This window comes from Tachysurus vachellii, chromosome 15 (genome assembly GCF_030014155.1).
Source record: "Tachysurus vachellii isolate PV-2020 chromosome 15, HZAU_Pvac_v1, whole genome shotgun sequence".
Classification (NCBI taxonomy): domain Eukaryota; kingdom Metazoa; phylum Chordata; class Actinopteri; order Siluriformes; family Bagridae; genus Tachysurus; species Tachysurus vachellii.
The window spans coordinates 21,322,117-21,338,187 of NC_083474.1; the positions used below are offsets into that span (position 1 = coordinate 21,322,117).

General features: G+C 39.3%; 1 protein-coding gene across 1 annotated transcript; it reads left to right on the plus strand.

The window, feature by feature from the left end:
• The first annotated feature begins 1,708 nt into the window (after positions 1-1,708).
• Positions 1,709-14,347, plus strand: LOC132857693 (E3 ubiquitin/ISG15 ligase TRIM25-like). Its single transcript, XM_060887669.1, has 6 exons — positions 1,709-2,339; positions 2,797-2,892; positions 4,096-4,329; positions 4,495-4,654; positions 12,311-12,370; positions 12,484-14,347. The coding sequence occupies exons 1-6, from the start codon at positions 1,749-1,751 to the stop codon at positions 13,014-13,016; spliced, it is 1,674 nt and encodes a 557-aa protein (XP_060743652.1). The 5' UTR covers positions 1,709-1,748; the 3' UTR covers positions 13,017-14,347.
• Positions 14,348-16,071: the final 1,724 nt, after the last annotated feature.

Sequence of the window (16,071 nt, forward strand, 5' to 3'; positions counted from 1 at the left end):
GTTGAACAGACACAACCTTTTCTAGTATTTTAGATATAAACGGAAGGTGTGAAATAGGTCTGTAATTTGATAGTTCATTAGGATCTAAATTAGGTTTCTTAATGAGTGGCCTAATAACTGCCAACTTGAAGGATTTAGGGACGTAACCTAAAGATAACGAGGAGTTAATAATATTAAGGAGAGGCTCACCAGCTTTATTTAACACTTCTTTCAGTAGTTTAGTTGGAATGGGGTCTAGTGAACAAGTTGTTGATTTAGCTGCAGTAATAAGTTTATCTAACTCTTCCTGACCTGTACTTGCAAAGCAATGTAGTTGTGTGTTTAGAACCTTAGGTGAGACCGGGACGCTAGTTGCTCTCATATGTTGAGCGTCACCTATTTTATTCCTGATACTTTCGATTTTATCAGTGAAGAATCTCATAAAATCCTCACTACTGAACTGTGATGGAATAGTGTGTTCAGATTTTTGGTTTTTTGTTAATCTAGCCACTGTGCTAAATAAAAACCTGGGATTGTTTAAAAACAATAGATTAAGTAGAAGAACTTGAAGAGGATCGTTTAGAAGACAGAGAGACTTCGAAGGTCACCTGCGTTCAAGGTAAGACCAACTTTGATAGTTGATCTTGTTTTTTCAATATTTACCCATGCAAACTAGAACACATCTCTTAGTGCGAGAGGGGAAGGGTTTAATTACTTTTAAGTATAATTACTTCAAAATACATTCACTCAGTTTACACACAACTGATACAGCTGAACGTCAAGGTCAAGGTACATCAGTGTCTTATCGCACCATTCACTGACCCAGGAGCTTCCACTGTTTAAAGAAAATCATAAAAAACAACATCTATGGAAACAGCTGAAACAACATCTCTTGAAATTTTGGAACTGAATCACAAAACTGAAGAGTAGTTTTTGTGATTTTGTGATCTTTTTTTAAAACTATCTTGAATGGTTGTCTTTCTTTTTATTTTTAAATACTCTTGAAAGTAACTCAGTACTTATTTTGTTTGTTTGTTTTCTCAAAACCTTTTAATTTTAGTACATTGTGATTTTTAATCTTTTGGAAGAGTGAAAAGGTCGATTGATGAAGGAGTTTCTATAAAATAATAATGTTAGTGTACTAGTTTCAACAGTTTTTGTATGTGAGATGTTTATGATCGATGCACTTTATTGTAAAGTATTAAAGCATAAGAGCAACTTATACTCTGTGTTGTCTCCTTTTTCTCTTAGGTTTCGATCCATTAGCTGAGATTCACAGTGCCTTCAAAGACTGATATAAACACTGATATAAAGACTGATCTCACTTTTGCTTTCTTTAATCCCTTCTTATTAAGCTTTTAGAGCCATAGAGCTGTTTCACAGTAATGTCTGTACTGACTGCCTTCTGAAGTAACTTTAGTCTTTTGTGGATTCTTTCTGTCATTTCAATTTCATTTAAAAGTTTTTCTTAAATTAATGTGTTCCTTTTTAAACTATACTTTTAACTACACAAGAAAGATATTTGTAACAATCAGACTTAAATGAATCTAACTCTTTAAATCACAGTATTTTGTACATTAAAAACTTGTGTTACACTTGTCCTTTAAATCCTGAACCCATTTCATTAAAGCCACACCCACTCTTTGTCCACAGATACAGGAAGTTCTTTTCAGAGAAACCGTAACTCAGAATATCATCTCTCTCTCTCTCTCTCTCTCTCTCTCTCTCTCACCCCACCTCCTCTCTCTCTCTCTCGTTCATGCAGGAAAATGGCAGAGGCCAGTATTTCAGTAGATCAGGATCAGTTCAGCTGTCCAGTGTGTCTGGATCTCCTGAATGATCCAGTGACTATTCCCTGTGGTCACAGTTTCTGTAAGGTGTGTATTAATACTCACTGGGATCAGGAGGATGTGAAGGGCGTCTACAGCTGTCCTCAGTGTAGAGAGACTTTCACTCCAAGGCCTGTTCTACGCAGGAACAACATGCTGGCTGAAGTGGTGGAGAAACTGAAGAAGACTGAACTCCAAGCTGCTTCTCCTGCTCACTGTTACGCTGGACCTGGAGATGTGGAGTGTGATTCCTGCACCGGGAGAAAACACAAAGCTGTCAAGTCCTGTCTGGTTTGTCAGGCCTCCTTTTGTGAAGATCATCTTAAACCTCACTATCAGTCTCCTGCCTTTAAGAAGCACAAGTTAGTTGAAGCCTGTGCAGAGCTCCAAGAGAAGATCTGCTCTGAACATGACAAACTGATGGAGATCTACTGTCGTACTGACCAAAGCTTCATCTGTTACTTGTGTACGATGGATCAACACAAAGGTCATGATACAGTTTCAGCTAAAGCAGAAAGAACTAAAAAACAGGTGAGATACGGAAACCTCTATTTTTTAAAGCATTGTTGCTTTTTTACTTTTTTAATCAGTTATTGGAAATAAAATAATACTTCATTTGTTTGTATTATGTTAATGGAAATGTTTGAAGTTTATTTTTGGAAAGTTACATAAATTTGTTTGTTGAATTACATAACTCATCAGTATTCATCAACTAATCAATACACTTACTATAGACACCCTTATATGAATTAAATTTCAGTTTATATATTAATTTATCTTTTTTTGTGACATGAGAAATTTTAAATGTGATTTAAAACAGAATTTTGCCTTATATTAAAAGTGTAGTTCATGAACTCCTCCAGTTCCAAGCCTCAATAAAATAGGAAGATTGAGTCAGGAAGGGTATCCAGAGTTTATAACTACAGAGAACACTGACATGCTGATTTCCAAATGCAGAAATAATGAAATGTGTTTTATTTGTTTTCAGAATGAGGTAAAAGAAGAGCAGACGAAATCCCAGCAGAGGATCCAGGACAAGCAGAAGAAGGCGCAGGAGCTGAAACAGACTGTGGACATTATTAAGGTGAGGAGTGAAAACACACAATTTGGTGGCATTGTTACAGCTCATTGAATCAATGATTAATTTCTCCTGAAAAGTTAATTCATTCATTCATCTTCTACCGCTTATCCGAGCTACCTCGGGTCACGGGGAGCCTGTGCCTATCTCAGGCGTCATCGCGCATCAAGGCAGGATACACCCTGGACGGAGTGCCAACCCATTGCAGGGCACACACACACACTTATTCACTCACGCAATCACACACTACGGACAATTTTCCAGAGATGCCAATCAACCTACCATGCATGTCTTTGGACCGGGGGAGGAAACCGGAGTACCCGGAGGAAACCCCCGAGGCACGGGGAGAACATGCAAACTCCACACACACAAGGTGGAGGCGGGAATCGAACCCCGACCCTGGAGGTGTGAGGCGAACGTGCTAACCACTAAGCCACCGTGACCCCCCGCAATTAAATTGTTTCATGTAAAAAAAAGAAAAGAAAAGCAAGAGAAGTGTTTAAAAGATATAAAGGATTGCTTTCTTTACAAATACATTCTAATATGGCCTGGACAGATTTGTTGTTTGGTCTAGAAAAGACCATAAATAATTGGATTAAAGTGATATTTCAAACCAATTTCGTGAATTTGGTTTTTCACTCTGTTTACAGCAGATAAAATTAAGCTTTAAAAGAAAAGAATACCCTACCTAATGTGAAACATGGTGGAGGCTTGGAGATATCCTGCTTTCTGGAGCAAAACCTACTGCCCACTGTCAGAAAGCTGTGTCTCATTGGTAGGTCATGGGTCCTTCAACCAAATGAAGACCTGCTACACGCAGACAAAAGCACCCAAGAATGGATTAGAACCAAACAAATGAACTTTTCTAAAGTGAGCCCTGATTTAAATCCTATTGACACCCTTCAAACCTGAGACAGCCTGAGAAAGTATGAGCCAAACTTCCTGTGTACAGATACAGATGTCTCAATAGGTGCTAAAGAAATTGCTTGTTTGCAGTGATTGCCTCTAAAAGTTGTGCAATACAGCATTATATTGAGCTAATTTATCGTTCAATTATATTAAATATGGAATAAACTGATGAACTGTTGACAATTATTTTTGTCAGGCTCGTTATTTGAAAGAAAATTTTGGATTCAACTTTTTTCTAGTAAGGGAACCAATAATGTCTGATCATTTAATGGAGCTCTGGTTGTGTGCATGTTTTAAAAGATGTGTTCACAGGCAGCAGTAGATGACAGTGAGATGATCTTTACTGAACTGATCAGCTCCATGGAGAAAAAGCGCTCAGAGGTGATGGAGCTGATCAGAGCTCAGGAGAAAGCTGAAGTGAGTCGAGCTGAACGACTCCTGAATCAACTGGAGCAGGAGATTGCTGATCTTAAGAGGAGAGTCACTGAGCTGGAGCAGCTTTCACACACACATGATGACATCCACTTCCTCCAGGTAACACTCACTGTCTCATGTACAAATTTCCTTCTAAAAGCTAATTACAACAAGAAATGTTCCTGTCTGAGATCACAAGTGTGTCTTTGTTCTGATTCAGTCTGAGATTCATTCGTTCCTCTCGTCCACTTTTCTCCTTCTCTATGATGTGTTTCCTCTCTGTAGAGTTTCCCGTCTCTCTGTGTTTCTCCTGGATGTGACGACTCACCCAGCTTCACTGTCAATCAACACATCTCATTTGATAAAGTGATGAAATCTCTCTCAGGTCTGAAAATCCAAGTCCAGGAAATCTATGAGGAGAAATTCAACAAAATCCAACCACAAGGTAAGAGATTATCCTGCTGGATGTATTAATTTGCTCTGCAAATGGTAAAAAGAGCCATTCATAAAATAAGACTAAACAGTAGCCAGACAAACTTTACAATATAACGCATGTGTACTGTTCTCTATATACATCCTCTGTATACTTCAACAGCAAGTTAAACTCCTCCTCAACTTCACAGACAGGGAATGTCCTTTTTTATACTTTAATGATGGTAGGGTAAAACTTGAAAAGAAATGAATAAACAATATGAAGATAAATTACCAAGCAAATGAAATACATAAGTTCTATATGATCAATATCGGAGATGCATTCAAACAATACAAATTACAAATACTTCAAAATAATCATATACAATTGAACGTAATATGATCAATAACAATTAAACATACCGACCTACCAAAGACCAAGGATGAATGCAGATTGATATAGATTCTAGTTTTCGGGCATAACAAGAACAGCAAGCATGAAAGGCACTAATTTCCTTGTTAGTCATCTGCTCAATCACGTGACAATGACAACAATATAAAACATTATCCTTAGAACAGCCAGTAGGGGGAGACAAACTACCAACTAATAATTTGCATTAGTAACTGTTAACTTTGACAATGACTGTAACAGAACACTCCCTGCCTGGCGTGATTGAATGCCACCACTAAATTACTGCTTGTTGACGCATTACTTTGAGTTGGATTCAGAAGGAAGGAGCATGACAATGTCTGTTACTGGTCTAAGGAACAGCTTTGTGCCATCTTGTTTGGGAACCTTTATTTCTACCTTGCGAACTTTCCCGTAATTTGCTTGGAAAGACCTGTGTAATAATTCCCATTGGCCATTCATTTCTTTTGGCTTGGCTATCTTTGAGGAGCACAATGCTACCTGGATAAACATTAGGTCGTTCAGATTGCCACTTCCTACGTGTCTGTAGTGAACACAGATACTCTTTTTTCCATCTATCCCAGAATGTGCTAGCTAGATGTTGGACTTGTCGCCATTGAAGCTAGAAAAAATCTTTGGTTCCAAAGTCACCAGCAGGAGTGACAGGGATGCCCATTTTCTGTGTGAGGAGAATGGAAGGTGTGAGGAGAAACGGATCACTGGGATCAGTAAACACTGGCACCAGGGGTCTATTGTTGATGATGGCGGTCACTTCTTCCATGAAAGTAGTGAGCACTTCATGAGTTAGTTTGGTGTGCCTTAGAGTCTAGTATCTTCCTTGCCATCCTGATCATTCTTTCCCAGGAGCCAACCATATGAGAGGCATGTTTGACGCATGCACTCTTTTCATCAATGTTTGATGGGATTCGAAGCTCCTTACAGGCACCAATGAAATTTGTCCCACAATCTGAATGAACTTGTTTTACTGGACCTTGGAGAGCAAAAAACGCCTGAAGGCATTAATGAAACTGGAGGTGTCTAACGACTCAATTACTTCAATTTCGACTGCTCTGATACTTAGACAAGTGAAGATCACCACCCATCTTTTGTCTTGCGCAAGACCTCCCCTTGTCTGTCGTGCATAGATGGACCATGGGCCAAATACATCTAGGCCTACATTAGTGAACGGAGGATCTGTACATATCCTGTCTGATGGAAGAGAAGTTTTCGACAAAGGACACAATGGTACAGGATGTTATTTACAAGTCTCTTGCCTCCAATGATCCACAAACCAGCAGCACGGATAGCTCCTTCGGTGAGCAAGTGTCCCTGATGCTGGGTTTGTTGGTGGTAATGCCTTACCAATAAGGTTCCAACATGGTGCTTGCCAGGAACAATTAAAGGATTCTTATCATCCTGATTCAGTTTCGCTGCTAAAAATGCAGCCTCCAACTCTCAGAAGACCCTGATCGTCAATTAGTGGACTACTTTTAGAAAGATTCTTCCTATTCTTGATGCATAAAATTTATGTTGCATAGGTTTCTACCTGTATGGCACGAAGGATTACAATCTTAGCCTTTGAGAGATTTTCTACTGAGCAAGCTGTTAAACAATAATGCCAGCTTCTGCAGCATGAGGATTCATCATTTTCTGGTTTATATAAAACACTGGCAATGTGAATGAGCCATCCAATTGAACAGATAAGTGATTGCCAATCAGAGAACCTAGAGAAGCATTGTGTTCCCAATTTCCTGCCCACAGTTGTGGTACTCATATTGAATACTTCTGGTCGTACATCCACATCAAGTGCAGGATTTATGAGTTTGAAAGTTTCCTTCTCTGAAGGGTTACAAGAATCTGCAAGGAATGCGGGGCCCAAAAGCCATGGACTGTTTGCAAGGCAGGCTGCAGGTATGGACCTTGTTGCTATATCTGCTGGATTTTGGTCAGTGCATACGTAATACCACTGTTCAGGCTGACTAGATCTTCTTATCCTTAAGACTCGGTTGTTGACATAAACTTAGAAGCGTCTAGTCTGATTGTGTATATATCCCAATACTACCTTGCTGTCAGTGAAGAAAGTAATAGCATCGAGATCAATGTCAATTTCAGAGAGATGAGATGATTCGCCTGCCAAGACTGCAGCACACAGTTCCAACCTTGGGATGGTATGTTCAGGAAGTGGAGCAAGTTTCGCCTTACCCATCACAAAGCTTACGTGACTGCATTTGTCACTATAAGAGAGCTTAAGATAAGCAACTGCTGCAACCACTTGGGTGGAAGCATCTGAAAACATGCACAACTCTCTGCATGCAGCTTCTGAGGTTGACCGTTCTGAGTAGGTTCTAGCTATTTGAAAATGTCTTAGCTCTTGCTGGGAATTGCGCTATGCATCTCATGCCTCCTTCATGTTCTGTGGCAGGGGAGAGTCCCAATCAGTGTTCTTCAAGCTTAACTCTCTCAAAATAAATTTGCCTTGGATGGTTACTGGGGCCGCAAATCCTAAAGTGTCAAACAGACTATTAATCTTTGACAAGACTCCTCGATGTGTGAAGGGCTTCATTCCCTCAGGTACTTGAAAAATGAAATGGTCTGTTTTGAGGTCCCAGTTTAAGCCCAGACTGCGTTGTATGGGAAGATTATCTGTGTCAAGATCCAGATCTTTTAGATTGTTTGCGTAGATTGTCTCCTATTAGAGGCAATCTTGTGCAGCCTCACATTTGATCCGGCCAAAATGTTTTGTGTCCGCTTGAGCAAACTCATTACTGTTTCTACAGTTGGCAGGGACTTTAACCCATCATCTACATAGAAATCACGTCCTATGAACTGTTGCACTTCAGAATCCTGCTCTTGTCCTTTCAGGTGGACAGATTTTCTGAAACCATATATGGCTACAGCTGGCGACGGACTATTTCCAAAGACATGTACCTTCATACGGTACTCTATAATGTCTTTGCTGAGGTCATTGTCTCGGAACCATAAAAATCTCAGAAAGTTCCTGTCTTCTCTAACAAGAAAACAATAAAACATTTGTTGGATGTCTGCAGTTATGGCAACTGACTTTTTACAAAAACGAATAAGCACACCTAAGAGAGAGCTATTGAGGTCAGGGCCTGTTAACAGCATATCGTTAAGAGACACACCGTTATAACGTGCACTAGAATCAAATACTACCCGGATTTGACCAGGTTTCTTTGGATGATATACACCAAAGATGGGGAGATACCACCGTTCCTCTGCATCTTTGAGAGGTGGCGCCACCTCTGCATGCCCATTCTCAAAGATCTTCTCCATAAATAAAACAAAGTGTTCTTTCATCTGTGGTTTCCTTTCAAGGTTGCGTAACAGTGCTGAGAGGCGTTTAATCGCTTGTGTCCTATTGTCAGGAAGACGCTGTCTTGGGTATTAAATGGCAGTGGTGCTACCCAACTGTTGTTTTCACCTTTCTTAAACCCCTTTTCCATGATACCAAGAAAGTAGTCATCTTCAATGGACAGAGCCACTTTATCATCATCTTTTGTACGTTGAAACACAGTGTCACCTAAGTGATCTAATTGGTGTGTCAGTGCCGTATCTGTCTTTCACCTGCAGGAGTTTAGATTCAAAGAGTGAAGGCTGCCCATTCTCCAGAGTATTGGTGTACAGTGTGTTAACTGTGACTGGCTTATGAACGTTTCCTAGGCAGACATTGCCTACAATGACCCATCCCAGATTGAGTCTTTGTGCAAATGGCAAGTCACGTGGGCCATTGATCACTTTGCGAACCTTATGCACTCTGAGAACGTCCCTTCCAAGGAGAAGTAAGATGTGAACATCTGGGTCAAGTTCCGGGATGAGATGTGCCACTGATTTGAGGTGTGGATAATGAAGAGCAGCAGAAGGTGAAGGAATCTCTGACCGGTTATTAGGAATCTCATTACACTCAATCAGATCTGGAAGTGGAAGACTAATCTGTCCATCCATGGATTCAATTTGGAAGCCGCTAGCTCATCTTCCCATTGTCTCCATAATGCCAGCACAGGTCTTTAGCAAATACGGTGAACTAGGACTTTGGATGCTGAACTTATCAAAAAACTCAGAATGGGCCATTGATCTGTTACTTTGATCATCAATTATTGCATAAAGCTTCACTGCTTTATCACGGGTACCGCTAGGATAAACTTTGGCAAGACAGATTTTTGAGCATGACCTGTCAGATCACCACCACAGACTTGAGTGCAATGTGATGAGATGCCAGATGATGGTACAAGATCTCCCTCCCCGCCATGCTCTGGATGGGGGCTAGAGTCATCAGAGATGTGAGTTGGTTCTTGGTGGAGGGCAGTGTCATGTTTCTCACTACCACAAACTATGCATTTAACATAGGCTTTGAAATCTTTTGCTATGTGCAGTGAAGACCTGCAACATCTGAAGCAGATTCCATTTTCTTTCAGGAATGCTTTGTGCTTTTTTAAAGGTTTCTCCCGAAAGACACGGCACTTGCGTAAAGGATGTGCCTTTTTGTGTATGAGACATAGCTTGTCACAGTTAAAGAGTTTGTCTTTGTTGAAGGAGCCATTAGGTGACACATCTGTTTTGTGGACTGAAATCTCTCTCTGTTTAAGCTGTTTCCATGAAGTAGGCTTAGTAAGAGACTCTACACGAGATGTAAAACTGAAACTCTGGTCATTTCTGATCCTTGCTTGTCGACTAATAAAATCAAAGGGAGGAAATGGGACATTGTATTTCAGCTTATAGTCGGAACCTACAGATAACCACCTATCCTGAAGTCCGAAAAGAAGTTTTTCAACTACAGGATTTATGCCATAAGCAGTGTCAAGAACCGCAAGTCCAGGTAAGTCTCCATCAGCCTTGGCTGACTGTAGCTCCATGAGTAAATCACTCAGCTCTCTTAGTCTCGCATAATCTTTGTTTGTTAATTTGGGGAAACTCTCCAGGCGTCTGAACAGAGAATTCTTTATCACCTCAGGTGAGCCATAACATTCCCCCAGCCTGGCCCAAATGATACTCAACCCCCTCTCTGGGTTATTCATATTTACGGCTCGAATCCGACTCACATGTTCTACAGCCTCCTTCCCAAGCCACTTGACAAGAAGGTCAATTTCTTCATTAAATGTTAAGTTTAAATCTCTGATGGCATTCCTAAACGAACATCGCCAAACTTTGTACTTTTCTGGTTGATCATTGAATTTCAACAGCCCTGTAGAGACCAGTTCACGGCGAGCCAAGTAATGTACAAAGTCATTCATACTGGAATTTTTATGAACATTCGCAGCGGCGGATGCAAAATGCGTTCTCCTCTCGATGTAGTACTGATGTGTTGAGTGATTGCGGTTCATGAACCTGCCCTATTTGGTCATCAGAAAAAGGCTCTAAACCAGGCATTGTGGAAGATGGACTATTTGTCTTTACTTGCTGCATGACATAATCTTTAGTACGCTGTGCTGTGTCTTTTGGACTATGATCTTGCAAAACAGCACAACTTAACCTTTCACTGTGATGATCAACAGCAGCTTCGAGTGCATCAGCCTTAGCTAGCGCTGCAAGAGTTTCTTTCTCTTGTTTTAACATGTAATAATATTATTATTATTATTATTATTATTAATATGTTTAATTTATATAGTGCCTTTCCCACCTTTCCCACAGCATTTAGTGACTTATAAAATCATACTGCTCACTTATATTTTATGCGTGATGAAACTGGCAGCCAGTGAAGATCAAATAATATAGGGGTGATGTGGGCAGATTTTTTATTGGAGGTTAACATTCTGGCAGCCGAGTTTTGTATGTACTGTAAACGTGAGATAGAGTGAGCTGATAGACCAGAGAAGAGTGAATTGCAGTAATCGAGACGGGACGTAATCAGAGCATGTACTAATGTTTCGGCATCATTTCTGCAGATAAAAGGTCGCAGTTTGACAATGCGTTGTAAATGAAAAAAAGACGTTTTGGAGAGGCTGCGAATATGGGCATCAAAGGATAGAGAGGGGTCGAATATGATACCTAAATTTGTAACGGTAGCTGAGGGGAAAATCGTAGTAGCATCCAGATCAAGACTAAAGTCCACAGAGTTGTTAGTTGTTTTATTAGAGATGGAGAACCAGTTATCAGAATGTCAGTTTTACCCAGATTCAGGCTAAGAAAATTTGAGTGTAGCCATAGTTTTAACTCGCTAACACAAGAGGAAAGTGAGGATTTTGTCCATAGAGGCTTTTTCTATTTTCATCTCTTTCTCAAATGATAGACGTGCTTTTGCAGCCTCCACTTCTACCCGTGATAATACAGCAGCAGAACTTGCTGTAGAGTGACTTGAATGTTGTGTGGAGACACGAGACTGGTCTTATATGTTGAAAAGCTTTTCTTCGACATCGTTTGATGATCAGAAGATTTTGTTGCTGAGTAGAATCAGATTGAACTGCGATGTCCTGTCCGACCGAACCGTCGTTTTACTGTACTGTCCTCTATATATTTCCTCTGTATACTTCAACAGTAAGTTAAACTCCTCCTCATCAACTTCACTGACAGGGAATGTCCTTTTTATACTTTAATAAGGGTAGGGTAAAACTTGAAAAGAAAAGAATAAACAATATGAAGATATATTATCAAGCAAATGAAATACACAAGTTCCATATGATCAATATTGGAGATGCATTCAAACAATACAAATTACAAATACTTCAAAATAATGATATACATTTGAACGTAATATGATCAATAACAATTAAACATACCGACAAAGCTACCAAAAGACCAAGGATGAATGCAGATTGATATAGATTCTAGTTTTCGGCATAACAAGAACAGCAAGCAGGAAAGGCACTAATTTCCTTGTTAGTCATCTGCTCAATCACGCGACAATAACAACAATATAAAACATTATCCTCAGAACAGCCAGTAGGGGGAGACAAACTACCAACTAATAATTTACAATAGTAACTGTTAACTTTGACAATGACTGTAACAGAACAACATGATGTGCACTAAAGCTAATGTGACATTAACCTTGTACATTAATGGAGATCAAACTTTGGGGTTGTTTCATTTTCTGAAGGTCTTGACCTGTATCTACATGATTTTGTGCATTGCAATGCCACCACAATTGGCTGATTGACTAATTGTATGAATGATTAGGTGTACACCTAACAAAGTGGTCATTAAGCATATATTGTTGTCATCTTTGAAGGACACTAAAGTTAACCCACTGACACCCCACTAAAGCTTATGTTGCATCTAATTTTATAATTTCATACTTAACTGTTTACATCTTTTACATGTCCACAGCTGCAGCTGTTCGGGTGATCTTACCCTCAGTTCTAAAAAGCAGAGAAGATTTTTTGCAGTGTAGGTATAAAACACAAATATACACATGGACGCACTTTAATAAATACTTCTAGAGACTAAAAGAGGAAAAAATGTTAAATTAACATCTAACTGTAAACATTTTATTATTTTAGATTTCTGTTATCTGACTCTGAATCCCAACACAGCAAATCGTCAACTCATTCTATCTGAGAAGAACAGAGTGGTGACACGCAATAGAACACGTCAGCGATACTCTGATCATCCAGAGAGATTTGACTCCTGGATTCAGGTGTTGTGTAAGGAGAGTGTGTGTGGACGCTGTTACTGGGAGGTGGAGAGGAGCAATGACATAGAAATATCAGTCTCCTATAAAGAGATCAACAGAAAAGGACGGGGTTATGAGAGTTTGTTTGGGCGCAACAGTCAGTCCTGGAGTCTGGAGTGTTCTTCTCCTTCTGTCTTTTTTTGGCACAACAACATTAAGACTGAGATCCGAGGTCCATCATCCTCCAGAATAGGAGTGTATGTGGATCACAGTGCAGGAACTCTGTCCTTCTACAGTGTCTCTGACACCATGAGGCTCCTCCATAGAGTCCACACCACATTCACTCAGCCGCTGTACGCTGGGTTCTGGCTCATTCGTTGTAACTCAGTTGTGAAGTTATGTGATCCAACTGAAATGTAAAAAAAAACATTTATTTTTCCTTAACCAGTTTTTGGTCAAGGGCCTGCTTTAAAAAAGTTCATGCAAAGCAGAATGCAAAAAAAATCTATAATTAAAATAAGCATTTAACAAACTTCATTTTTTTTTAAATAACTATAAACAAACTACAAATACACACAAATATATATCAATAGCCTAAGCTCAGGAATTGTTTTAGGATTCGTGTCAGAACTGTCTCAGTGGCACAAATCTGAGGAAGAGACCCATTGTTTCAGAGGCACAAATCTGAGGAAGAGACCCAAACACCTTCTGCAGCTTTGTAGGTGTCACATTAGCCTCCATAATTCTTAAACAAAAGATTTTTGAAAAAGTAGAGACAAAAGTCCAAACCATACATCCATTTTCTGCAATTCTTTCACACCAAACTGTTTGAATCCCTCTGGTCTAATGAAACTAAAATGATCTTTTGTCAAAATGACAAGCATTCAGTCTGTAACAAACCAGGAACGCTCATCAGATGGGTAAGTCCAACTCTCCTGTGAAGCCTGCTGGTGGCAGTATCATGTTTGGAGATGTTTTTCAGCTGCATGAGATACTCATCATTATTGTAGGAACTAATCAAAGTTCTTTGAAGATGTGTACAAAAAATTTAGCTTTCAACATGACAATGACCCGAAACACATGTTAAGTGTTAAGACACGTGTATCTGTTTTTGAGTGGTTCACCCAGCTTCACTGTCAATCAACATCTCATTTGATGTAGTGAGGAAATCTCTCAGATCTGAAAAAAAAAAATCTAAAATTTGTGAGGACTAATTCAACAAAATCAGACCACAAGGTGAACAAACAAACATTGTTTCTGTATCAGTAAAAAGAGCCAAAATTTCATCTAACAGGAATAAGAAGTAAGCAGGACCAAGACTGCAGAAAATCACACAGTATTAGCATCAGTCTTGTAAATGATATCAAGATCAATTTAGCAGAAAAAGTACAAATGTAGGAGCTATTTGTCTATTTTTGTTTGTGTAATGTTAAAATTTTGTTTATTTCTATAGTTTATTTTTTGGTCTTTTGTGTTAATTTATGTTAATTAGAATATGTTTACTTTTCTTAGTATTCTTCTAATTCGATTTCTAACAGTATTTCTTTTCTATTGGGTTAGGACATGTGCACCTACTGTAGGGGATAAAAGGGGTTCAGTTGTGGCAACCCAGTATGCACCTGGGTGGGCCTATGGTTTTTTTTACCAGTTTGTCAAGCCAGTTGGGCACAGGGAGCAGGAGATGCAAAATTCTTTGTTTGCAAAATTCTTTGATTCATATAAATCCCTTTTAATAAAGCTCATCAAACGCATCATCTGGCTTGGACTCAATCCTTTAACTGCGTAAACCACAACCCATGGTGTATCTTGGAGATTATTTGAGTTATTTTGTAGTTAAGTTTGATTCATTTTTTTTTATTTCATTTCATTTGACAAATGGTCACTACAACAGTAAAACACTTGCCCTGGGAACCAAAGGATGATTTATCAAAGTCATATCTTGGGGATTACTGTTGATTGATGCACGGATGGCTGCGTAGGGATTGAATAATTCATCGCCTTTGTTCTCTGGATGCTGATGGTGGGAAAGGCCTTACCTACAACCACTGTTCCCCCTCAGTCAAAGACAATGGTATGCAATTATGACTGATGATAGCAATCCATACTGAAATACAGTAGTCAAGAGGAGTTGAATTAAAGACTGGATCAAAAACCTTTACGCACCACCGCGCAACAACTGGAACAATAAAGTATTGAATAAAAAATATTGTTTGCAACACTGTGCCCCCTTCTTCCTTACTGTGAATTGGAGCAAATGGCAGCCAGCAGTTTAAAGTGTTCAAGTTGAAAATGATGGATATTGCAAAAACACAAACAGCTACGGAAAATATAGCTGTCTCTTCTGAAACATTGATTTGATTTGATTTGGTAGCGTCTTACATGCTTTAAGTAATTGCTCGATTTATTAGAAATATATGATATCAAAGTGCTGAATCGTTTATTCAGCTGTGGAAGCAATTTTTATTTTTTTTATTTTTTATTTTTTTTCTTTATTTTTTTATGGAGTATGGTAATTAATGATGTACTCTAACAACCATACCAGTTATTTTGGTGGCTATCATTTGGGGAGAGGCAGAGGGATTTTGCCATTTAGTGGTCCATGTACTCCTGGGAAAACGACTAGCATTGATTCTGATGTTAACAGAGTACAGTTTTCTACTCCAGTGTCTCATGATATACCACCACTTGAAATGAGTTTATCAGAATCTGCTGTAGCACTATCTAGTGAACAGGTAAAACAACTGAGCTCTGATAACAGTCAGTCGATTAAAGCCAGCTTGTTTCCTAACAGTCAGCTACCTACCTCCACCTTGTGTCATGACTGTCAGAGATGCTCACTTGTGAATCAGTGTGGTACCACCATCATTGATGCTTCAAAGATGAATCTTGTACTGAAGAGTGGTAAAGAACCACCATACTTTCGTGGTGACGGCTCAGATAAGTGTTCAGTCTTTGAATGGGAGCATTTGATGAGATCTTACCTTGAAAAAGGGAATTATTCTGATCAAGAGTGCATTGATGAAATCATAAACAAATTGATATTCCGTGCAAGGGATGTTATTCAGATATGGTTGCGCAACAGCGCCTCAGTTTTTAGGGCTAGTGATTGTAGATATGGTGTTCTCAAGCAGCATTTCGGGGGTGTTATATACACAGGTCTTCCCCTGGCTGACTTTTACGCTACCAAGCAATATCATAATGAAGGCCCTTTTGATTATTGGATCAGATTAAACAAAGCTGCTGATTTAGCTGAACAACATCTTAAAAGTGAGGGCAGAACATTGCAAAATTGGGACATGGATCTTGCAGTTATGTTCATACATAATTGTCCCAATAAAGGTCTCTCCATGATGTTTTTGAGCAAACCACAGCGTGAGTGGATGGCTGCAGAGGATCGTTTGGAAGAATTTGTGAGAGACCGCAAAGCATATTGGTGTCAGTTCTCACAACAAACAGCTAGTGCTGTCAGTACTGA